Source organism: Sciurus carolinensis, chromosome 8 (assembly GCF_902686445.1).
Source record: "Sciurus carolinensis chromosome 8, mSciCar1.2, whole genome shotgun sequence".
Lineage (NCBI taxonomy): Eukaryota > Metazoa > Chordata > Mammalia > Rodentia > Sciuridae > Sciurus > Sciurus carolinensis.
Genome location: NC_062220.1, coordinates 24367484 through 24393035, shown reverse-complemented (window position 1 = coordinate 24393035; position 25552 = coordinate 24367484). Strand labels below are relative to the sequence as shown.

The following is a 25552-nucleotide window of genomic DNA, read 5'->3' as shown; positions in this document are numbered from 1 at the left end:
GAGATGTTGAAATCTGTTTGCAATCAGATAGTCCAAAGCCCCAGTGGGTGGCAGGGAGGAAGGGGTGGCGGGTTTGCAGCCTCTGCTGGGAGTGAAGTAACTAAACCTGGCAGCCAGGACTATGATCCATGGTCTAATGTCTTAGCTTGGTTGAATTTAAGACAGGCTCTTGGTGATTGCTTCTGTGTGGATGAGACACAGTGGAATCCTTTATGATCTGCACTTGTAGCCTCTCCATAGTTTGTTGTTGGAAGTCATCTTAGTGAAAAACACACAGAGAATCTGGTCTTTGTTCCTATGGTTACAAAGTGATTTCATAATCTGCCCCCTTCCAGCCTGTCTTGATTTCAGGTGCAGATGGAACAAGCATGGTTCTCTAATAACCACCTGCACCTCTGCTGCACTGTAAACAGCAGATGTGGGCATAGAGTGAGAAGGGAGAGGCAAGCTGCATGTAATGGCAGGTGGCAGACTAAGAAGGCAGAAGGACTCCTTCATCCGTTAGAGGGGAAGGGGATCAGGACAGATGCAGGACAGACCTGTTTTTCAACCACGTGTTAAAATAGTTTTGTGCAGCAAGTCAGAACAAGGGCCTGGGGCTCCACAGCTGTAGCCCACCCTGGCTTCATCACAATTCAAAGGGACTGTATAAGAATTATCACAAAAACTAAAGACTATATTAATTTAAAATTTCAAAATAAAGAATGAAATAGCACTTTTAGGAAGGAGGTAGGAAGGGAATCAAGGTGAACAAATGAAAAGCAGAACATCACAGCCCAAACAACAGAAGAAAGTTATCTTTTAGTTATTGCCATACAGTGATAAATTTGAAGTTTCATTGCTTTGCATAAACTGTCCTAGACTTATGAGCCGCCGCCTTCTTTTCTTTTGTGTGTGTGTGTGTGTTTGTGTGTCACGCGTGTGCACGCGCACTGAGTATTGAACCCCAGGAGCATTCTACTTCTAAGCTACATCCCTCTAGCACTTTCTAAAGTACTATTTTGAAACAGGGTCTCACTAAGTTGCCCAGATTGGCCTGGAACTTATGGTACTCCTTCTGCTTCAACCTCCTGAGTAGCTGTATCACCATACCTGATTTATACTCCCTCTTAAACAAGACCTCCTGCAAAGTCAGTTCTTGTGTATGCCCAGTACAGCCCTTGCATGTAGAGAAACATGATATAGAGTCATAGACTGAGCCTACATTTACTCTGGTAGACATGTTGTCAACACTGAGGAAGTATTTATTGTATGTCTACTGTATGTAGTGCCTGAGACTCAGGGCTATAGGGAAATAGATGCTTAGCCCACTTCACTTCTCAAGGAATTTAGCTATGGAGACTTGACTTAAAAAAGAAGTGAACTATATTTTTAAATAAAAATTAACTCTCATTTTTTATTGATACATAAAAATTATACTATATGGGGTACTCTGATATTTCAATACATGTGTACACTCTTACTCTTTGTCAAGATGAAAATTTTGACTTAAGACATCATTAAAATATGTCTTTAACATATGGACTGCTTTTACTCCATAAAATGGAATGGACAATATAGATTAAAGTTCTCTCTGGAGACAGTGGGCAAAGACTATGCTGCTGTTTTTCTTTCATGTAAATAAGGTTGGATACTTAAAAATAGAAAGATGATGGAGCTAGGCCTAATGGTACACACCTGTGATCTCAGTCACTTTGGAGGCAGAGGCAGGAGGATCGAAAGTTTAAGGCCAGTCTTGGCAATTTAGTGAGATCTTGTCTCCAAATAAAAGGACTGGGAATGTAGCTCAGAGGTAGAGTGCTGGCCTACCATGTGCAAGGCCCTGGGTTCAATCCCACTGCCTCAAGAAAAAAAAAAAAAGAAAAGAGAAGTTGATGGAAACCTTTCATCAGTGACTTTGTTTTGGAAATGACTTTTGTCTAAAAACTGTAAAGTGGTAGCTCAGGGAAATAGTAATCCCTTTTCACCCTTTTAAGTAAAGCTAATCTTTTTCTTCTACTTGTGTTTGATCATTTCCATTAGGTCTAATATAATTGAGTAGAACTAGTGTGGAAATGATAGGCAAGCTGACCACAAGGAGCCATCACTGTCTTTATGTCTCATGTGAAAGACCCTCCCATCTTGCTTTTTCTCTGGCTTTTGACCACCACCTGTCAGAGTATCACCCCCATCAGACTGCTTATCCCTAGTTGTTACAAATTGTTTCAGGCTGTTGCTGAGTTTTTGTTTTTTGTGTTTGTTTGTTTTGTTCCTGGTTTTAGCCTTCTCCCATACCATATTTTAGAAAGGAATTAAAGAAAATAAATTCAAATACTTAGAGCTTTAGGAACACTAAAGGGCATGTTTAGGTACAGGCATGCCAAGTCAGGCCTGGGAGCTGCCTGCCTTCACTGCCGGGACTACTCGCCTGCAGCATGTGCTTAGGTTGGATACTTTCCATAAAGTCTCAGGTCAGAGTGTAAGTTTTTGTTTTTGTTTTTTGCAGTACTAGGAACTAGTACTAGGGTTAAGCACATGTTAGACAAGCACTAAACTCCTTCCCTAGCCCTGTTTTGTTTTGTTTTATTTTGAGATGGGGTCTTACTAAATTGCTGAGGCTGGCCTCAAATTTGCCATCCTCCATGCCTCAGCCTCCAGAGTAGCTGGGATTATAGGTATGTGCTGCTGCACACAGTCTGAATATAAATATTTTTATCATTAAACCATGATAACTAGATACTATGAAATTGGCGAGTAAAATTATTGATTTAAGTTTCTTTAAAAAAAATTTAAGGACCTAGGCACTAAACAGTTTATTCATTACACTGTCTAGTGAATGCTTATGAAGTACTTTATAATTAAACTCTATCATGAAAAATAAGGAGAACAGCCTCAGTAGCAATTCAGAGTAAGGGTCCCTTTCATACAGATGGCCAATAAGCACATGAAAAGATGTTCAACATCACTCACTATTAGAGAAATACAAATTGAAGGTATAGGATACCACCTTACACCTTTTACAATGTCCACTATGCAAAAACTGAAAATAATAATACATTGGTGAAGACATACAGAAATTGGAACCCTAGTCAATTACAGGTGGCAAATGCCTGTAATCCCAGAGACTCAGGAGGATCACAAATACAAGGCCAACCTGGGCAACTTAGCAAACACTATCAAAATAAAATTTAAAAAGAGTTGGAGATGTAGCTCAGTGGTCGGGCATGTACATAACACATGCAAGGTCCTGGGTTCAATCCCCAGTACCTCAAAACAAAAAATGTTTAAAAATATATGAGGGCTGAGGGTGTAGCTCAGTGGTAGCATGTTTACCTAGCATAGGCAAGGCCTTGGGTTCAATCCCCATTACTGGTGGTGGAAGAGGGGGTCTGGCAGGGCCTGGTGGTACTGATCTGTAATCCCAGCCACTAGGATGGCTGAATCAGGAGGATCACAAGTTCAAGACTAGCGTGGGCAACTTAATGAGACCTTGTTGTGAAATTTAAAAAAATAAAAAGGTCTAGAGTTATAAACTCAGTAGTGGAGTGCCCCTGAGTTCAGTCTACAATATAACAAATGTATAAATAACAGTATGTACAGTGTGATCCTGATTATCTGATTAAGATTAGAAAAAAATAATTGTCATCTATGAGATTTAAACTTTTATACTTACTAAAATTTTTCAAAGTTTTGTATATGTATTGCTTTTATTATCAGAGAAGAATTAAATAGAGACATAAAAATTAAAAAGCAAGATCTGTGGTCGTGACTCAGTGGTAGAGTACTTGCTTAGCATGTGTGAGGCACTAGGTTCGATCCTCAGCACCACATAAAAATAAATAAATAAAGGTATTGTGTCCATCTACAACTAAAAATATTTAAAAAAAAAAAAAAAGAAAGGCAAGTTAAGTTAGTAAGAGAGAATTTTCTATTCAGTGAGACTCTTTTTCTGCCCACCAAGATTCTTTTACTGCTCCCTAGAATCCTGTAGTCACCCTTTCCTGGGGGAATTACTATGTCTGTTGAGTTTCTTAGGATAAAGAGAGAAATTGAATTTGGTACTCTGTACAGTCATGACATGTTTATACCAACAAATCCCTGTCCCCTCACACCTCTACATCTAGAGCCTGTGATTACAGCATGTCTGCCTCTATGGCAGGAGAGCCCATGGCTTCAGAGCAAAGCCGAGTCCTCTGACTTGTTTGGGAGTCAAACCCAGGTCTTTGCCCACCCCTGCAAAACTAAATGACACCACCTTCTCTGCTACATGCCCACTTCTGATATTCCCTTAGTGACTACAAATCGATATCTGCTATTTTACCAAGAGGAATACTGAATTTATGTTTTTTTCATATTTTAACATCTCCAAAATTTGTTTAGTTTTGTTTGTTTGTTTGTTTAATGCGATGCTGGGGATCGAACCCAGTGCCTCACACTTGCTAGGCAAGCACTGTACTACAGAGTCCCAGCCCCAGCCAATATCTCCAAATTTTGGATGACAAATTTTAGTCTTAAAATTACCCCCAATTTTTCTTTTATTCTTTACTGGCACATAAAACAGTAGTACATCTTATAGTTTGTAGCATTATAGAATCAGGAAAAATGAGTACTTATGCACATAGTAAAAGCATAAGGGCTGGGATCATAGCTAGTGGTAGAACTCTTGCCTACCATGTGTGAGGCTCTGGGTTCGATTCTCAGCACCACATATAAATAAATAAAGGTCCAATCAACAACTAAAAAACATACTGTACTTTTAAAAGCATACAAGAAGGAAAAGAAAGAAAAATGGGAAATAGGATATAATACTGCTCCCTCTAAACAGATGGCTAATGTCTTTCTATTCTACACAGGGTTTGCTTTGCAATAAAGGGGAGTTTATGGTTCTATTGCATTTATTGAGGCAAGAAATTGAGGCATATAGTGATAATTTTAAATGTTAAGTCTTCATTTTTAGCCCTACCTATTTATACAGAGAGGCAAAAAGAAGAGTTGGGCTTTTCAGGGTATCAGTCAACTATTTATTGTACTTAAAAAGCGTGGAGAGCCAGGCACAGTGGCACACACCTGTAATCCCAGCAATTTAGTGAGGTCCTAGGTAAAAGCAAGACCCTGTCTCCAAATAAAAAATAAAAAGGACTAGTGGTTAAATGCCCCTGGGTATGTATAAATGAATGAATGTATTTGTAAATGATTGAATGAATGAATGAATGAATGAATGAAATGAATGAATTTTTTAAAAGCATGGAGATCTGGGTGCGGTGGCACACACCTGTAATCCCAGTGACTTGGGAGGCTGAGGCAGAAGGATTGAAAGTTCAAAGCCAGTCTCAACAATTTAGTGAGACCCTGTCTCTGAATTAAAAATAACAAGGGCTGGGGATGTGGCTCAGTGGTTAAGCACCCCTGGAATCAATCCCCAATTCCAAAAAAAACTAATAATAAAAAATAACTAAAATGAATGGATATAGCCAGGTGTTATAGCATATACCTGTAATCCAGCTACCCCGGAGGCTGAGGCAGGAGGATCACAGCCTCAGCAACTTAATGAGACTCCATCTCAAAAATAAAAAATAAAAGGGCTGGAGATGTAGTTCAGTGATGGAGCTTGCCTACTTTGTGCAAGGCCCGGGCTTCAGTCCTCAGCTAAAAATAAAATAGTATGAATATAAACTAAAGTGTTTTTCTTTGGTTAAATAGCAAGTGGAGGTTGCCAATTCCTCATATTAGCTCCCATTCTTGGCTTAAAAGATGGTCTCAGATGATCTGCCTTCCGTAAAGAGGAAGAGAAAACCTGTGATTGGCAATCAGAATGTTTTTTCGTTGTGATTATGGATCACACCTTCCACTATAGCTTGCAAGCACTCGGTTGATATTGATAAGGACAGATGGATAATGAACACCTTCTGTCCTCAAACACTCCTTCCCTAGGTTTAAAGAATATCTCAAATTAGCTTTATAAAATATATGACTTGAGATTTTTCTAATTTTTTATTATCATTTTAAAATTACAGCTGGCTTTGTCTGTTGGCACTGGCATCAAGGATTTTCTAGGCTTGCAACCATGAAGTCAGTGTAGAGAATCCACAGTGGGATGGTTTGTCTTGCTGCAGGGCTATACTTTTATCTACTTGCATATCCCTCTCTCTCCTGTTCCTGTACTCTCAGTGAAGCTGCCGCCCATGCTGTCGCCACCCTGGCCGAAGCCACCTTACAAGGCGGGGGACAGATCGTCCTGTCTGGGGAAACCGCAGCAGCCGTTGGAGCACTTACTGGAGTCCAAGATGCTAATGGTAAGCAAGCATAAATATTTTATTGAATTTCTTCCCTGTTTCCACTTTAACCTTCCTGACATGGCTGGCAACAAACCCTTCAGAAAGAGGTTGAGCTTGGTTTAATTTTTTCTTTATGGGTAGCTATTCAATACCTAGGAAATTTCTAGGAGCCCATGATTCCTTTATGAGTAAGAGAGGGTTTCCTGAAGGAAACACCATGGTAATGGCTACCTATTTGAACTACGTATTTAAAAGTGACTGTTTTGCTATGACAAGACTTGCTGGGAGGTACTTTAGAATTTGCTGTGGGGCACAATTTGTCTTTTACTCTCCTGTGGAGTAGAGTAGATCAGCATCCTGTACTGTAGTAGAGACTCTTCCATGGGCAGGTGGAATGTTCTGACTCCCTCCAGAAAAGTGTCATCATTTCACCTACCCCAGGGTCAGGCAGCAGGCTGTGACGAATTCATATTTCTGGTTGGTACTGTGGGTTCTGCTTCCTGTTATATGTGGCCTCACCAAGGATGTCTGGATTTAGCCAGTAACATGCCACCACCCTGCCCTTCTTCCCCAGCTCTTTGACTTCCTGGATATTGGTGAATATCCCGAATAAACAAAAGGGATAAAGTTCATAGAAATATGGTGGCAAAATCTTACAGCTCCAATCCAGCTCTTTGGATCCACTTCAGCAGGCTCTGGGAGTCAGTGGCCAAGACTTGGGCTGCCCAGGGAAGTGCCTCAGAAGTCTGGATCAAAGAGGAGGACCAGCCCCAATCTGTGAGACTCTGTGCTTGTTTCTTAAACTTTAAAAATATATAATGAAGCAGGAAATTAAGTACTCTTTGGTTTGGGGAAATGTTACTTTACATCCTGGAAATAAAATAGATAATTAATGTACTTTTATTTAGGCAGAAAGTTCCTTAATGTCATTAGTGGCTGAAAGAGAAGTTCCTGGCCCCTTTTTTATGATGGGTCCCTAAGATCTGAATACCCCATTAGTTTTTGGGAAAGTCTTTGAAGAAAGACAATGCTGTATCCTCCTTTAGAACTGGGAAGAAAAAGTACTCTGTCCCCTGTAGAAGAATAACAGAGGAAAGGCAGGGCCTTTTGGCTTCTGAGAATCATTTTTTTTAAAAAAGAAAGAAAATCCAATACTGCAACTACAACTTTCTTTTTCCAGGGCCTAAGGGCTTTTCTGAACTGACCTAAATGGAGATGGGACTGACCTTAGTCAAAATACTGCAAGATTAAGTGTTCAGGATGAAATAGACCCTAGATGGAACTGAGGAAAACCTCCCTCTGTAGCTAGAATCCTACACCTATATTCTCACCTTTTCTGTTCCTCATCTGAGTCCTAATCTACTATGATCAAAGGTAGGACAACTAGCTATGTGCATCCTTCTGCAGTTGTTGCCATTCACAAAAGAACTGCTAAAAACACTTCACTGTGTGGGTTTGGTAGGAGACTTTGTTATCCATTCTAATGGACTTGACCTGTCTGGGAGAGAACATACTACTTAATAGTTCTAGCTGCTCCCCAGCCTCACCCTTGCTGATGTATGAATTTATGGGTAAATCTAAAGATCTTCTGGGGCTCCAGCCAAGTAGACCTGTTCAGCCATACAGTGAAATTAAACCACACCTACTATCATTGATTACTGGAAGCTGCCTCTTTTTAGTAGCACTGGGTTGTGTGAATCTATTAGTGTTGATTTCATGTTGTTGGCTGAATTTGTGATAGGAGAAAATTCTGTTCAATGTCCTAAGTGCCAGGAGAAGTTCCAGTCAGGCATGGTAGCTCATGCCTGGACTCCCAGCTACTCAGGAGGCTGATGCTGGAGGATCAGTTGAGCTCAAGACCAGCCTGGGCAACATAGTGAGACATCCCCAAACTCCAAAAAAGAGACCAGTAGTTCCCCTGAAGCAGGCTAAACTGCTTGTGACTGGCAATACTCACTGAATTCAGACCTTAAGAGTTGGACTTACCCCTTTCTTAACATAGCTTCTCTGAATCAAATCAAATTGCTACCTCGTGCCTTCTCCCAGCAGTGTTAGACAAAGGCCAATCATTTCATATGCCTGTGGGAATCCAGAGAATTAATACAATATTGGAGATGAGCCAGATAATTCTGAAATTCCTCTGTCTTCTAACATTTTCACCCAGAGTGCTACAGTATTTACTCTGGGCTAGAAGCAGGTTTTTCCTACTTAATTTGTTATCTGGCTAGACTGTTATAGGTTGTTTTTTCATTGTTTTTTTCATATTGTGTCCTGTGGCCCATCTTTGTCACTTCTGTAATAACAAACTTAGGTTATCTGTCCATACGGTTTTTCCTTATCAGGAAGAATGAGATGATGAAAGAATAAGGTACTTGTAGACATAGAACTATCTTAGAAAAGGGCACACCTGGAAAAAAATACAACACAGATTCCAGAGTTGGTTAAACAACAAACCTATTAGCCGATGACTCTTTTAAGAGCAATTTGAGCATGATGTGGACCTGAAGCAGAAAGAGTTTGTGGGGTAGAACTAGCAGGAATGGAGGACAGATGCTTGTGGAGCTGGACAGAGTCTGGTAAATAGAGCGTGGTGGGAAAGGGTATGAAATGGTATCCTATAGGGCAGTGTTAAAAGAAAATGACTCTTAGCGTGGGTGAGGCCCTGGGTTTGATCCCCAGTACCACACACACACATACACACAAAAGGATAGGAAAAAAATAAAATAACTCGTATGACAGAGATTTAAATTCCTGGTCCCCAAGGCAAACCTGACAAAAACTGCACTCTGCACCTGAAGACTTCCTTTTTTCTGGGTACCAGCCTAACCCAACACTGAAGAAACTACTTAATTCAAGCACTAATATTACTTCATTTTGTTTATGTTCTTTGTCTTTTTCAGTAGAGGTAAATAAGTCTTTGGTCTCTTAGGATGGAGTTTCTTGGCTAGGTTTGGTTCAATTTAAATTTTCCCAAGAGTCCTTTCTTTGAGATGGAGATCGAATTGTCAGAGAGTAGGAAAGACCACTATGTGGGTTCCTTCCTTTACTTCTTTATTTTTTTAACATAATTATCTCCATACTTTTCCTTCCCAAACACACCTTAATATAAGAGGTTAGACACTTTGGCCTATTTATCCCTTTCACTCTACCATCCTCTCTGCAGGACCTCAGGTCCCCTGTACTCCCAGGACTCATCAGCAAATGTAGGTGCTGACTGGGGGTGCCTTTCACCACTCACCCAGACTGGGCCACCCACTGTGAGCGAGCATCAGAGAACAGGCCTCAGACCTATTCTCCCTCCTATTGCAGCAGATATAAATTAAAAATAATATTTGTACTTGGTTACCTCAGAAAGCTGCTCTTATGTCTGAGACCTTAGCAGATTCATCTGACTGTCTTTTCTTCCTAAAAATGAGATGAGGCAAAACAAAAAAGATGACCGAAGTTCATAAGTAATCAAATCTCTTACCAAAGCTGCTAAAAAGAGCCTCAGCATTTTCTAAAGCAGCTGATATTCTTTCTAATGATGCTGTAAGAAGAAAGGAGGAACATGGATAGCATTTGCTTTGGGCTTTTTGTTTTTTGGTCTCAATTATAAGAATCATTCATAATTTCACCTAATATAATGTTAATATTTTGTTTTATTTTATTTTTAATCTGGCCTCTTTTTCCTATTAAGAAAAATTTTTAAATAGGATCATGTTTTCAGTAATTTTTTGTAACTCATTTTGAAGTATCTCAGCCATTTTCATAATAATATTTTTAAAGGATCATTTTATAGTTCTTAGTAACAGTTCAATATATTGCCCACAATTAGCAAATATTTTTTTACAGTAAAAATAATACTGTTGATCTTTGTACATAGTCTTGCTCCTGTGATTATTTGATCTCTCCCACTCCTGTGCTTGCTTACATCTCCCACAGTGCTGTTCAGAACCTGCTTCTCTACACACCAGCATTGGACGTTAGCATAATTTTGCCTACTTTAAGGTAGGCAATAAGTTGTGTCTTGTTTAATTTGCATTTTTTTATATTAGTGATCTGTGTTTCACTATTTTTATGTTTTTGTCTACATTTATATGTTTTAGTATTTACCTACTGATGTTCCTCACCTATTTTTCTGTTGGGAATCTTATGTCTTGTATATCTTAGTTGTGGATGGACCTTTTTTTAAATTTTATTTATTTATTTATATGCAGTGCTAAGAATTGAACCTAGTACCTCACACATGCTAGGCAGGCCCTCTACCACTGAGCCAAAACTCCAGCCCCTCCCAGTTTATTTTTATTTTACTTGTTACTTTCCTTGTTGTTTCTCTAATTATTTGTCTTTTGCTTTTACATTATGTTACATCTTTCCTAACCTCAAAATTAAATGACTAACTCTATTTTCTATCAGTTCTAGTATGATTTTAATATTTATTTTGAATACTACAAAATATCTGCATTTTATTTTAGTATATGGCATTAGGTAGAAATCTAAGTTGGTATTTTTTCCCTACATAGCTCAGTTTTTCCAGCACTATTTAGTCTCCATTAAGAAGGTTGAAATCAATTGGGGCACTGTGGGACACTCCTGTAATCCTAGCAGCTCAGGAGGCTAAGGCAGAAGGATCACAAATAAGGCCAGCCTCAGCAATTTTGCATGGCCCTAAGCAACTTAGTGAGATTGTTTTAAATTTAAAAATTCTTTTAAAAGGACTGGGAATATAGCTCAGTGGTAAAGTACCTCCCAGTAGCCTCCCACCCCATAAAAAGAAAGTCAAAATTCATCCTTTTTACACTGACTTGAAATATCATTATCTTATGCAAAATCCTCACACACACTAAGAATTAAACCTAGAAGTCCTCTACCACTAAACCACACCCCCAGTTCTTTTATTTGATTTTGATTTTGAGAAACGGTTTTGCTAAGCTGGTAAGCCCAGCCTCCAACTTGTGATCCTCCCACCTCAGTTTCCAGAGTTGCTGGGATTGCAGGCACACATCACTGTGCCCAACTCTATGCAGAATTCTTAAATTGTGGAAGGGCACTTCTATTTTCATTTATCTATTTGTCTGTTCTTTATACCATAATATTTTATCACTGTGATGTTAGTATTAGCGATTAGTGACAGATTCATCTTTAGATTTGGAGGGAAAAAATTATTCAAAATTTCAAAAGTGTTTTGGAGGAGTCAACTTCACACTAATTTGGAAGTTCATTTAGAGGAGTAAAGCCCTATTTAACCATTTTAATCCTCACAAGCCTTTTAGCAGCTCTACCTATGCTGTCCTGGTTTTGATCTGGAGTCTCAGCCTGTCCTCATGCCCTGAAGGAAGGGAAATGGATTGGAGGGCTGTTTAAAAATCAAAACCAATGACAAGGCATTAACACCACACCTACAGAAAGGACAGCCCTTCTCATTCATCTTCCAAGCAGCAGGTTCCCCCTTTGTTATGGCCTGACCCCAGCAAGTCTTCTGCTAGGGTTCTCCCTTAACTCTTCAACACAGAATTTCCTACGACCTAGAGGCCCAACTGGTCTTCCTGTACTGCAAAACAAATGTACATTTTACTACCCGCCCCACTGCCAAATCAAACTAAATCAATTTAGAACTCCTTTAGAAAACATACCATCTCTTCTTCACACTAAACATGTCTTTACCTTTTCCCATCTCTGTTTTTCTTTGATCTTATTAAAACTTTTAAAAATGCGTGTATTTCTCAAGTTGAATTTAATCTCAACCATGTGCCATAGAATACCTTTTTTAAATGTTATCTTTTTAGCAAGAGGGGTAACAGAGAAGATGGGTCAAGACAAACATGAGGTTCATAGAAGGGAGCAGGATTTTTGGGTTGGGTCCATGCATAAGAGAGTAGAATATACATTCCTATTTATTTCTCTAGGATCCATAACTTTGATCACATGTTACACACACACAAAAAGGCTAAGAACCTCTGTCAAAGAAATTTTTAATAGGGGGCTGGGGGTGCTGGGGAGATAGCTCAGTCGGTAGAGTGCTTGCCTTAAAAGCACAAGGCCCTGGGTTCGATCCCCAGCACCCAAAAAAACAACAACAACAACAACAACAAAAATAGGGGGCTGGGGATGTAGCTCAGCAGCAGAGCATGTGCTCTGATGTACCAGGCTCTTGGTTCAGTCCCTGTGCTGCAAAAAGAAGAAAAAAAGTGGTGGTGAGGGTCTTAACTTTGTGTATGCCTGGCAAGGTGTTGAGAATAGGAGGGGCAAAGGAGATGGGAGGGCCTGTTAGAGCTGGGTGCTCTTAATCCCACACCCCTAACAAACTCTGATCATGGGAAAGCAAATTAGCCTTTTTGAGCCTTGGCTATAAAATTAGGATAATGATAATTCTTTAACCATAAGGTGGTGGTGAGCATTGACCAAAATGATTGCTGTCAGGGGCTTAGCATAGTGCCTGGTCCATAGATACATTACAAACAGGAAATTCTCATTGGCTATCCTTGTCAATTTCTCCATCTTTCTTTGCATTAGGTTAAGTTGTGAAGAGTGCATAATATTGTTGTAGGCCCCGCTTTTCCATCTTTAAGACAGATCCAGATGCCTGTCTATGCAACTGAAGGATCTGTGCTCCAGAGATAGATAGTGTGGGAATAGGACAGAAGCTTTTTCTGCAACCTTGACTGAAAGAAATACAAGGTGACATTACTTAAAGGCTCCAGCTTCATGTTCTATCACAGTTCTTGGTCTAGGACTGCTATTTCTCCTCCAGTACATAGTTTCTTTTAGTTAGTTGGTCTTTTTTGCTCCTAAAGTGGTGTCATCTCTCTGTAGATCTCAATGACTACATTGAATTCCACCTTCCTTTGGGAAGACTGTTTTTGTTTTGTTTTGTTTTGTTTTGTTTTGTTTTACTCTTTTCTTGCTACCACCACCACCATCCATTAGTATTACATGTTCTCGGCCCCAGCTTTTCTCTAACAATAAAAAATAAAATGCCAACCCTTATCTTGATAAACTATAAAATACATCTCTCATTCTATCTTTTCTGCTCCTCCTTCTCAAGACATATCAGCATATGAACTTATTTCCAAAAGAGTCAGTGGAGATGTTTTAATTTAGGAAATATATCCATTAATGTTGTTCACCAACAGAGTGCTGATGCGCTGAATTTCCAATGTGCACTGCATCACTTTTTGCTTTGCTATTTTAATAAAACTTTAAATAAAGTTTGTATTGTAAGAGTACATTTCGGTTCATAACAGCTTTAAAAGTGCTGTTGCATTCTGTGATACTGTGTGTGTGCCTTTAATCCAAAGGTGTTACATTTGGTGCCTCCAAAGCTTAAAGCATGCAACCTCTGACCAACTGTTTTTTGCATGAGCTGTGAGTCCCAGGATATGCTCTCCCCTTCTTGAAAGTCCTCAAAGAGCAGCATATGTGGTAGCTATGGTCTCTTAACTCTCCTTTTCCATTGACCCCCTTGGTGGTAGGTGACTTGAAAGAAAATGAAGACACTAGGGTGGTCTCAATCAAATCAAGCTGAGACATTGCCTATCTGCAGGAAAAAGCAAGTGAAGATTCATTTGTAATGCAGTCACTTCCCCTTTGGAATCATAGACCTTTTTTAAAAAGGAAGAGGAAGGGAAAATACTCACAGACCTGAAAAGATTACTTCTTATAAGAAATGAGAAGAGGAGAGCTGTAAGCCATGGCTCAGAAGGAGGAGCGAGGGAGGCAGAGTGAACAGGTTCTGCAATTTGAGCTGAGCCTGGAGCTGGCCGCTGCCCTGGGAACTCAGCAGTGTGGTGCAGCAGTGTGGTGCAGCAGTGTGGGACAGTGATGCTGCTTATTGTCCTCACAGCTCTGGAAGCAAACAGGCTTTCTTGCAGACAGGGTTTACCCCATTTGAGTCAGCTAACTTTTCTCTTACAATGAGTAATTTCCATTCTGGGAAATGTGTTGGTAGATGCCATACCAGGAAAATAACTTTCTATTTTGCTCCATTTTTGCATGACTCTACACTGTGAGCATAACGATTTAGGATCTTCATCTTATTTCTTTGTCCCTTCACTTCTTTTCCTACTGTTATTACCATCACTGCCATCTTCTTGCAGATGACACAGCATGAACTTCATTGTGCTACCTTCCCCAGTAAGGCAGGTGGACAAGTCTTTCCCAGCCCCATGTGCAGAGCCAGCTAAAGTAGAATTGCCTGGCAGCTCAGGCAGCTCATAAATGGTGGAACTGGAAAGCAAACCCTGATCTCTAGTGCTCTTTCCACTGCTCAATAGAGCTGCCTTCTCTCTCCTTCACTGCTTCTTGCCAACCTATCCAACCTAGGAAGTAAAATAAGATGGAAAACAAATGAAAATCATGATATGTGTTATTCATCTAATTAAACTGGTACTTGGTATGGTGGCTATTTTGCAAGATTATTTTATGAAACTATACCCTTATTCAATTTAGAAGTCAGAGTCATGCTAAATGTTAGCAGAGGCAAATAAATATGTGATATCCAACCCTTAGATTTAGCCGGGTATGATGGTGCACGCTGGTAATCCCAGTGATTTGGAAGGCTGAGGCCTTAAGATCACAAGTTCTAGGCCAGCTTCAGCAACTTAGTGAAGCCCTAAGCAATTTAGGGAGACCCTATCTCAAAAAAATAAATAAATAAACAAAGAGGGCTGGGAATATGGCTCAGTGGTATTAAAATAAAATAAAATCTAGCCAGGTGTGGTAGTACACATCTGTGATCCCAGCAACTTGGGAGGCTGAGGCAGGAGAATTTCCAAGTTCAAGGTCAACCTCTACAATTTAGCAAGACCCTGTCCAAAAAAAAAAAAAAAGAACTGCACTGTATAGTATGTTAGGTACTAGCTACATGTGGCTATTTGAACTTAATACAAGTAAATTAAAATTAAATAAAATGTAAAAGGCGATTATTTAGTTACATTAATCATATTTCAAGGAGTAAACAGTCACATATGACCTGAGGTGCTAATTTTTTTTTAATTTATACACATACACTTTTTATTTTTTTGGTACTGGAGACTGAATCCAGGGATGTTCTACCACTGAGCTACATCCTTAGCCCTTTTGTTTTAATACAGGGCTTGGCTAACTTGCCCAAGCTGGCCTCAGACTTGCAATCCCCTGCCTTAGCCTCCAAAATCACTGACTAGGATTATAGGTGTACATGACCATGCCTGGCTATTTAATTATGATTTATTCACATTTAAATTTAAATAGGTATATGTACCTAGTGGCTACTGTAGTAGACTATGCAACTACAGAACATTTCCATCATTGCAGAAAGTTCTTTTGGATAGTGCTGATCTAATGGCTACAGCAGGTAGCCTTCTGAAAAGTTGTATTCCTTCAGTGTGGGCTAGGGCCACATGAATCCTTCATGAGCCTTGTCTCCTGGTGACCTTCTCAGCTCATAGACAGCATGGCTTTGCTTTGGGGGCGGGGGGAAGCTATTCATGTGACTGCAGTAATCCGCAGCCAGTAAACAGTAAGCAGAAGGGTTGCAAGAAGAAATGGACTATTTTTATGCCCTGCAGAGTCCTGAGCAAGAAAATCGGAGACAGGAGGCAGTGGTGACACCTAGACTCATTCTCTAGTTTTTTTATTCATGACTTAGGCCACTTGCATATTTCCACTTAAGATTCCTCACAAATTCAAGTTTCTCTTTATAGTTATAGGTGTCTGTAGCTAGGTGCTTTAATGGATTTATAGTGGCCCCCAAAGAATCAAATATCTAAAGTCTGCTGGGTCACAGGCTGAAAGGAGCCATTACTATTGGTTGAATTCCAGATTTCCCAGTGAAACAGCTGCTGCTTCTGCTGCTGAGAAATGGGAACACAGAGATGTATAATGGTGTTCTCTGTTCTAGAACACTCAAGGAGCTTACCCTTTTCACAGCACTCAGGGGAGGAAGGGCCACATGGTGGTCATTCTTCACTCCTGAAACGTCTTCCTTCCCTTAGTCCCTTCATAATGACTTGAAATCCAAAGTGCCTTCCAGAATAGTTCTTAAAGGAAGTGATAGTTTTCCTGACTCCCCAGTCTCCCCCATTCAGGGAAATGTAATAGTGGCACTGATTTGGGGGTAACAGAATATTTGTTGCTACTCTCTTTAGTGCCTGGGGCATCCTGAGCATGTAATAACTGTTGACTATCACCCCTATTGTTATTACTGTTGTTATTGCTGCCATTATCATTATTATTAAAAACTCACACTGAATGAAAAGGGAATGGATCCTCAGAGGGTTCACTCTTCACATTTCTGGGGAATCTTTCTTAGGACCTGAGCTAGTAAGTCTTTGTTTATGGGAAGGAAATAATGAATTTCACACTAAGAATCTCTACTTCAGGAATCCTCTGATGAAAAATATAGTGTATCTCTCAGGCATGTGAGACTTAGTTCTCTAGAATTACCAGGCCTTTCCTATCACTCTGCAGGCATGAGCCCACAGCTAAAGGGGTTTCCAATTGGAGGATTCTTTGCTTCTTTGCTTCTCTTCCTACAAAGGTGCTACATTGTGAACCTTCAGAGGAGCAGCACTGCTTGTGAGAGATTTCCTGTCCTTCAGCGTACACTTAGCCCATCTTCTCCTTACAGAGTATGCCTGTCCCAAGGGGATGTGTCATTCTCCTTCTGTTTTTATAAACTAGTGTGGTCTCAAACACTCATTGTTTGTACACCAGGAACTGCTAATCTAGGCTCTACTGCTCAAAGATTTAAAGACTGTAGAACAAAAGGGGCATAGAGGGCCTTCACAATGAAATGGTAGGCCACTAGACCTTAGTCCTATTCTGAGTATTCATCTGAGCCATGGCCATGCCTTCAGATGTAGCTCTGAGATACTGTCTGTATTAAAGGCCGGATGACTCCAGTTGACTCCTCAGGATCTCAGAAGGAATTAGTACATGCTGTCAGGCCAGCCTGGCATGCCTTCTCTGCTCTATAGTCTGACTATCATGTGTTTCCAGCTTGGGGAGCCTTCTATGAACAGGACACCAATCTGAGCCAGGGATATTCTGAGCAAAAGATTTGGATCAGGGCTGCTAGGCAGGGTTTCCTGGAAAGTCTCTGCCATCTGGCACTTGGACCCCACTGACCATAGTCTCCTCTCCACCTGCATGTGTTCAAGTTGAATTCTTCTTTATCTCATTCACCTTCCTCTTCCATCTTCAGATCTTTCTGAGACTCAGTGTATAAAAGTCTAGGATGATTCCAGCTCCATGTAACCAAAACAGAATCTCAGTGCCTGTCATCAAAGGCAGTATTCTCTAAAGGAACTTTGTGTGTGTACATATATGTACACTAAATCCAGAGCCATAATTGGACAAGTTTAATTGGAGTCATTTTTATGCAATACATGGATGAAAAAGTAGATTTTAATTGAGTGTGTAAAAGGGGCATTAGTTGCTATTCACACAGGAACTAGAATATCATAATAGGACATTCTTACAGAATAAAGTTTTTAAGGTTCTTGAGTAGAGGGTCTTTCCTCTTTTTATTTTCATTTCCATTAGGATTTTGAAGGAATGTCAGTGCACTGTTATTAACTCTAATAGCTTGCACATCGCAGCCAGGATGGTTTGAGGCCCTCTGGCTCTCAGGTTACCTGTATAAATACAGGGATTCACTTCCCAGAGCCCAGTTCTGCCATTTGCTTAATAAAGAGCAAATGTGCAGAACCCAGCAGCAGCAGTCTGGCAGAAGCAGTAATCTGAACAGGATAAACACGCTTCCTCTTTGTGTGATGCTCTCTCTCCATCCTCCTGCCAGGAGCAGGATATCAAATGAAGGGGGTTGTGGTTGGAGTCTGTAAAGTGAATGTCTAAATGGCACCTGCTTCATTCAACAGATCTTTCCCGGGGCCTCCCACTGCACATCTGCTCCTGACAAAGCCTCTTTTCTCCTCCTGTTGGTCAGACTGAGAGCAAAGGCCCAGCAAGGAGACATATTTTGCTTTGTCAGCACAATTGCCTATGACATTATAATTACGCCAAATCTTCATTATTAGTAAGACCCCAATTTAGAGATTTTCAGAGTCTAAGTGGGGTTTAAGTGAAATTGATAAAAATATCTTTGCCGTTGTAAAGCCAGCAATTAGATCTGAGAATCATTGCAGGAGTCTCAATATGGAAACTGAGACACTGCTCTGAGAAAGATTACAAAGGCATTGCTATCAGATTGGCTCACTAAAGAGGTGTCCAGCAATTCTTTTGACTTCGCCTGGTTCAGCATCTCCTTACTGCTCATAGCACTATAATGTATAGCTATACTGAGTTGTTTTTAAATGCCGGTGGAGTTTCTCACATAGGAGCCTAAGGGCTGGAGAGCATTGAGGGAGTGAACAATGTAGGAAAGAACCATGGCACAAATAAGGGAAAAGTCCAGGAAATACAAAAATACAAAGCATCCAATTTCAGATTGAATTTCTGTGTAAACAAAGGCAACTCTTAAAGTGTTACACTGTGTGTATGTGTGTGTGTGTGTTTGTGTGTCTGATGCACATTTATGACGTGGAGTCTGGCACACTGGAAGCTCAGATTTAGAGCATCATCTAATTATTTAAACTTAAGTTAATTAAAATGAAATAAAATTTAAAAGTTAGTTCCTCAGTCACATCAGTCATCTTTTAATTGCTGTGTATCTACCATGGCACACAAATAGGATATGTTCATTGTTACAGGGAATTCTAGTGGACAGCGCTGTTTTAGAGATTGGTCTAAATCTCTTGAAGTATCTTGAGTGCTTCAGGAGGCCTTGGAATGTCTATTTGTCTTGGTGGAGCGGGGAAAAGAAATTTAAATGTTTCTGGACAACTCCTTTTAGCCATGTTACCTAAACTGTTCTTTTATTTATTTGTTTTCATGTTTTAAAATGTTTTTCATCCAAGAATCTCATCATTAGCTGAGTTCAATGACAAACACCTATAATCCCAGCTACTTGGGAGACTTAAACAGAAAAATCAAAAGTTCTGGGCCAGACTTGGCAATTTAGGGAGCTTCTGTCTCCAAACAAAAATATTTAAATAATAATAATAAAAAGAACTAGGATATAAGTCAGTGGTACAGAGTTTGCCTAACATGCATCAGGCTCTGAGTTCATTCCCTAGCACCACAAAAAAAAAAAAAAAAAAAAAAACTTTACATCCTTTCCCTACCCTACATCTCACAAAAAGAAATGCTAAATTATATAGCAAATGGGAAAAGAATCTAATTTTAGAAATGTCTACTTTGAACTTTCTCCCTGGCCTTCTCTTCCTTAAGTTTTCATGACTCATCACTGTGCTTTTGGACCAGAGTGGTTTTTTTTCTCATTAAACAGCCTCTAACAATAGGACATGTAAACACTACCTACATGAGTTGTTCACTGTGTGGACAAAATGGTGTGTGGACACAGTCCTAGGAGTAGAGTACTGGGCTGCTAGCACCTGCCCTTCTCGGCAGCCCTTGGGACCAAGGTGTGCCTTTATTCTTGCTTCCTCCTTAGGTCTGCCTCCAGTAGCCATTACAATTGCTTTGACTCCTGGGAGAAAGTTCACATGAAATAACAATATTACCTCAAATTTAGACAGGATTTTTTCTCTCAGTAACTTAAATCTTGTAAACATAATGTTACATAAGCTCATAGGAGCCCTAAGAAATCAAAGAGTGTGGTACGTACCAGTAATACTAGCTTCTTGGGAGGTTGAGGCAGGAAGATTGCAAGTTCAAGGCCAGCTTGGACAATGTAGCAAGGCCCTGTCTCAAATTTTAAAAATAGAATTAAAAGGACTGGGAATTTAATTCAGTGGTAGATGCCCTGGTATCTAACCCAGTACCACAAATCCCCAGGTACCACAAGAAGAAAAAGAAAGACCTAAGTGGCCTGTGGGTTTTATAACTGTAAAAATAGTCAAATCTTAGTTGTCACATACAGATTATCTGTCATGCAGATTACTGTTGACACATTTTAAATCCTTGGACAGTTTCTCTAAGCAAGCCAGTGTAAGCCAGGACCATTTTCCTCCACCCCCAACCCAGCTGCTGGGTACTTAGGGAATACAAATTAGTTTTCATATTAGCTTAGGGAAGGCATAATTAGGAAGGTAAGTCTGCGACAAGAAAACCACATCATAAATACAAGTTTAGAGGGAGAGACAGGGGGAACTGACCTACCCTTCCTTCAGCTCATCTAAGCTAACTGTGAGGTATGTTGTTATAAACATGTGCACTGTAAGCACTCAGCAAGCTGACATGTTTACCAAAGGATTTGTGCCCACGGGTGGGCATCGGACATGCCATGTGTGCGCCCTGTGCGATGGGGTATGTGGGAGGCTGCAGAGCTGCAGCAGGTTCTGATAGCCCAACTTGCCCAGTGCTTTTTAACAGTTCTGTGTTCTTGTCAGGCCTCTTTATGGCAGACTGTGGAGGTTGCAAGTGGATCCTGACAAGAAGGCCGCAGGTGGGTTCATCTTTGGGGAAAAGAGGAAGCAGCTGAGGGTGGAGTAACTTCAAGGCTGCCATTCCAGGCTCTGCTTCCTACATGGATGGTGTAATTCCTCTACGATGCAGTCCCCGTCGTCCGGTCACCTAGCTTTAGTAACCATTGATAATTGGATATTTCTAATGTTATTCCTTTTTCACTGATTAGCTGGGATTCTTTCATAAAGGACTTGTCCCCAGTAACAATTTGGCTATGCCAAGTACAGTTCAGATAGGAGAGGGGGAATAAGTACTTGAGCAAGATGAATTTACTGGGCTCAGTGGATACCTGAATTCCAAGATGGCATCAGTCGTAATAGCAAAGAAGAAACTCATGGATGTCAAACTAGGGCAGCTGCCAAACTGGACATTGATGTGGGATTTCACCCCTAGAGACGTGGTTGGAGCCGTTCAAAGAGGTTACTACTGTGTCAGTGATACGTCAGCATGAAGAAAGAGAGCATCGCTGAAATTAGCATGGTGTTGGCAGCTTACATGCTCTTCAACTACTGCCTTTCTTACAAGGGCACAAATGTGAGCAGTGACTCAGATACCACTAAAGAGGGACCAGTGGCAGGGCGCTCTGGACTCCCAACCATGACCGCCTTGCTCCAGGTCCCTTTGTGAGAACTTGATTGTTGCCGTGTCTTTTCATATCCTGAGAATCAACACCCAATGAAACGTGACTGGTTTGAAAAAAGAAGAGGAAGCAGCAGCTTACTGGGATAGGCTCCTTCCGTGTGACTCTCAAACCCATAACTATCCACGTGTTTCCACTTTGCTATCTGTCTTCAGGTGTTGCCTTTAATGTAATTCTGCCCTTGGTATGCTCTTAGAAAGTTTCACATTCGGGGGTTTTGGTGTTTTCTTAAATAATGCTTTGCAGATTATGCCAAGTGAAGGTATTGAAAACCAAGAGCACATCATTGGAAGCTTCCTTGCCTTGTCGGTCCCTGGTCAGATAGAAGAGGCAGGGCTGTGTGATGGTCACAGGCGAGTTCGTTGTATCATTCTTGCTCATGCCTGTTTGAAATTTTTCATAATAAAAAGTTTGAAAATAATAACAGAAAAATAAATCTCCATCCCTAACTTCTGGGTAACTCTTGTGTGGGCCTACTATTCATTTTTGTACCTGTTACAAACCCTTATATAGTGTGATGACTTTCTTCTGAAGTCCCCCCACATCTGTTTAAAAGTCCTGGTTCACGCTAAGAATTGCCCACATACAATCACTGTACACGGGCTTTGGAGGCCGCAGATGCTGATCTTACCTTTCCTCTCAGTGATTGCTTGTTGAATTTACTGGGCACACCCTGCCCTTCTCTGTACAGTCAGATCAGATGTCCTGAGCACCTGCATATTCCACAGGCTTTAATGGAATGGTTTTCCCACCATTTTCAGTTTAAAGCCTTCCTGGTCAGGTCAGTTGGCCTAGGAGTTAGCTCATTCAACCCCCACACTGAGAGCTCAGCATCCAGGAAAATAAACCACAGTGGTTTTGAATACTAAAGGACAAAACTGTGATTTCATAATGTTCCTGGGCACCTCCAGTAATTTCAAGAGGAAATTTTAAAAAATGATATCTTACAAATGTGTTTTGAGATACATTTACCACTAAAGTAAAAATGAATTTAAATTTGACATTTGACTTGTAGGATGGGGAAAGGGCTGAGGAGTTTCCTGGTAGTCTGCAAAAACCAGGCAAAGGACAGGGCGACGCTGTCCCAAGCAGGCAGAGGCACTGCTATGGATATTACCAACACCTCCCCCACTCCGCCCCCAACAGTTTTTCTAAGTGAGTCTCTAAATTGTCTAGCAAGGTCAGGTGCTGAGAAGTGCCCAGCATGCCAGGGCACCTGCGAGGCTGCTCTTGGTTTCATGAGAATATTCAGTATTGCCAGATGTAAGGCATATTTTAATCCATAAATCCTCCAAATGCAGCCAAAAGCCTTGGACTTAGAAAGCACGGAAAAGGAAGATTAAATGTCCCAGAAACAGCTGATTTAACAGAAACACAGGGAGGAAATGCTTTCTCTCTTTCCCTCTTTTCTTACTCTGATAAGGGTTACCTGAACCTCCTTTTGGTTTGATATTAACACACTTTCTTTCCTTCCTGTTCTTGCCTTAACATCTGTCTTCTTTCTTTTTAGTCCTGGATTCATTCGTTACTCTTGGCTTGTCTGTTGCCTGCCTCCTGGACTCGTTTCTGTACCTATTTTCCTTCTCTCTTCTTCCATTTTGTACCAATATCACCATTCCAGTGGTTTTCCTTAGAGATCAGCTACTGATGTAAATATTTCCCAAGCCTGCAAATGAAAGGTTTTCAAAGGACTTCCCTCTTGCCTGTCACCCCTGGAAAACACTTGTAGCTATCCTTGATGGCTCTTAAAAACTTTAGAAGTTACTTACTACAGTTGTTGGTATCATTCCTTGCTTGTTTATTCTTTTCCTTTCCAATCATCATCTTCTAGTTCCCCATTTAAACCAGTTTTCCTAATGTACATAGTTAGCTTTCATCTCAATAAACTACAGGGGGCATTGTACCATAAATTTTCCTTTGGGTTTTAAGAATTATTTCTGTTCCACCAACAGTTGTGTATATTATTTGTTTAGCTTTTTTTTTTGTTTCTCACAACCATCAATAATTTTCTTGCAACTAAAAATATTTCCATGACCAACATGGAAGTCCTTCTGACTGAAAGATTCAGTTAACAGCAAACAATTCCCAGAGGTTCCCCAGCTTGGAAGAACAAATGAAAGGTCCATTCTTCCATGGGCTGTCTGTCCTACCCTGTCTTGTCATAGGATGGGAGGAGGGTGTGCCGTGACGTGGGGAACCACCAGATCTGCAGCCTGTACCATTTGGCTTACACCTGTGCTGTTAGTTTCTGGAGTTTAGGAATTTGTAACTGTGATGACGTTGTATCATATTGCCCCTGGTATTGTGTGTGTGTGTGTGTGAGAGAGAGAGAGAGAGAGAGAGACAAGCACTCTACCACTGAGCTATACTCCCAACCCCCTGATTATATTTTTAACATTCTTAATATTGGGAGTGCTTTAGCCTGGATTGCTCATTTCCCAGTGCACTGATTAGCAACTACTTCGTCTCCATCATGATGCAGTTCCAGTGTCAGTTGTGACCACTGGCTTCATTTCAGAGGAGAAGCTGCCTGCTGGTCGATCTGCCTGATTCCTTGGTTTTATCTCTAATCTTTACATCTACGAAGGCCTCTTTGATGAATGATGTGATTCCTCTGCAAATCCCTGCTTCGAGATGTGTGCTGCCTCTGCTTCTCTTCTGGCTCCTGAGAGAACATCCACAACCTCAGCTAGACTTCCTCACACCTCTCATTCAAAGTCATCTTTGAAAAGCAGCTGATACTTACTGTAGACCTACTGTGTTCCAGGCACTGTACCAGACTTTACCTGTGTCGGCAAATCTGGTTCAACAGCCCCGTGAGATTTGTAATTACTATTTTACACATCAGAAAACAGAGGCTCACCTGGCATTAAATGGCAAAATCAAGACTCACATGGAGGTCTTTCTGACTGGGAAGCCTTCGATGGAAATAAAATAGTCTATTTTACTCTACCACAAAAAGAACTTCCATACAGAATTTGACTACAGCACCTTAAGAAATGTTGTCATGGAGCCGGGCACAGTGGCACACTGCTGTGATCCCAACTACTTGGGAGGCTATAAGGAGGATCACAAGTTTAAGGCCAGCCTTCACAATTTAGTGAGACTGTCTCAAAAATAAAAATTTTTAAAAGGCAAGGGGTATAGCTTAGTGATAGAGTGCTTGCCTAACATGTATGTGTGAAGCCCTGGGTTTGATTCCCAATACTACAAAAAATAAAAAGTTCTTATGGAGAAGTCACATTCTGAAACAGACTGAAAGGCTTCAAGGCTCTTCAGTTTGTGGAGGGCCAGGCCAGAGGGAATGTAATCCAGTTACTGAAAATTGTGAAGACTGATCAATTGTAAGTTATATCAGGACCTAAACAATGCCAGAATCGCTCAGTATTTAACAACATAGGACTACTGGCAGCTTAAGTAAGCAGAGTTAAAAAGAAAAGCAGTAACTACTTGGAAGTCAATCAGTACAGAACTGGTGCCAGTGAATGGTAGAAGCGGTAAAATCACAGGAAGGAGAAGACCTGGCAGGGCCATGGAAAAATGTGGAAACTGTCACAAAAGTAGGACTTATTTTGGCAGGGGAGAATTCTAGACTGAGGTGCTAGGTACTGCCCAAGTACAAGTGGTATTCAGGGTACATTGAGGGGACAAATAATGGTTGTAATGAAGGGAAATGGAGGATATTTGTGGGAAAGACTTACGTTAATTTGCTCAACTAAACCATGTTTCAAGATTAAACCAATTGTGATTTGTAGGTTTCTTAATCAAATCAGAATACTAAAAGGATTAGTATTGGGAAAATAAGTTCCCCCAAATAACAAACGCCCCCCGCCCCCCCACACACACACACGGATTCCATTACACAGCAGGCAGGTGATGAAACTCATCATCTCAGGAGAGGTCAGAAACAGAGTAGATTAGCTCATGAATGATAAATTACACAGAGTGTGCAAGGCCGTGACCCTAACCTTTACAGTGGTGCACATTGGCGTCTATGGTGTACCACAATACTCCCCTGGTGCCACCATCCTAGACCACAGTAAAACCTCCCAAACCTGTTTTGCAGAACACAAGGCCCAAGCCCCTTAAGGTGAGCAAATGATCACTTATCTTAGAAGACAAGACCAGGCCCATGTAATATGACTAGAGAAATCCAAAGATTACCCATGTCCAAAAATAAATTCCCTGTCACTTAAAATGCTCTAAG

General features: G+C 40.6%; 1 protein-coding gene across 9 annotated transcripts in view; it reads left to right on the top strand.

Moving 5' to 3' along the window:
* Positions 1-25552, top strand: part of Nrf1 (nuclear respiratory factor 1) — a 138917-nt gene that overhangs the window by 102424 nt on the left and 10941 nt on the right. For 5 of the 9 annotated variants that reach the window (XM_047560205.1, XM_047560209.1, XM_047560207.1 and 2 more), the window contains one exon: positions 6148-6272. In XM_047560205.1, coding sequence (XP_047416161.1) covers positions 6148-6272 — 125 coding nt within the window. Of the gene's footprint in view, positions 1-6147; positions 6273-6828; positions 7032-20629; positions 21796-25552 lie in introns of those variants that run through there. The other 4 variants (XR_007109745.1, XM_047560210.1, XM_047560212.1 and 1 more) reach the window with 4 other exon arrangements.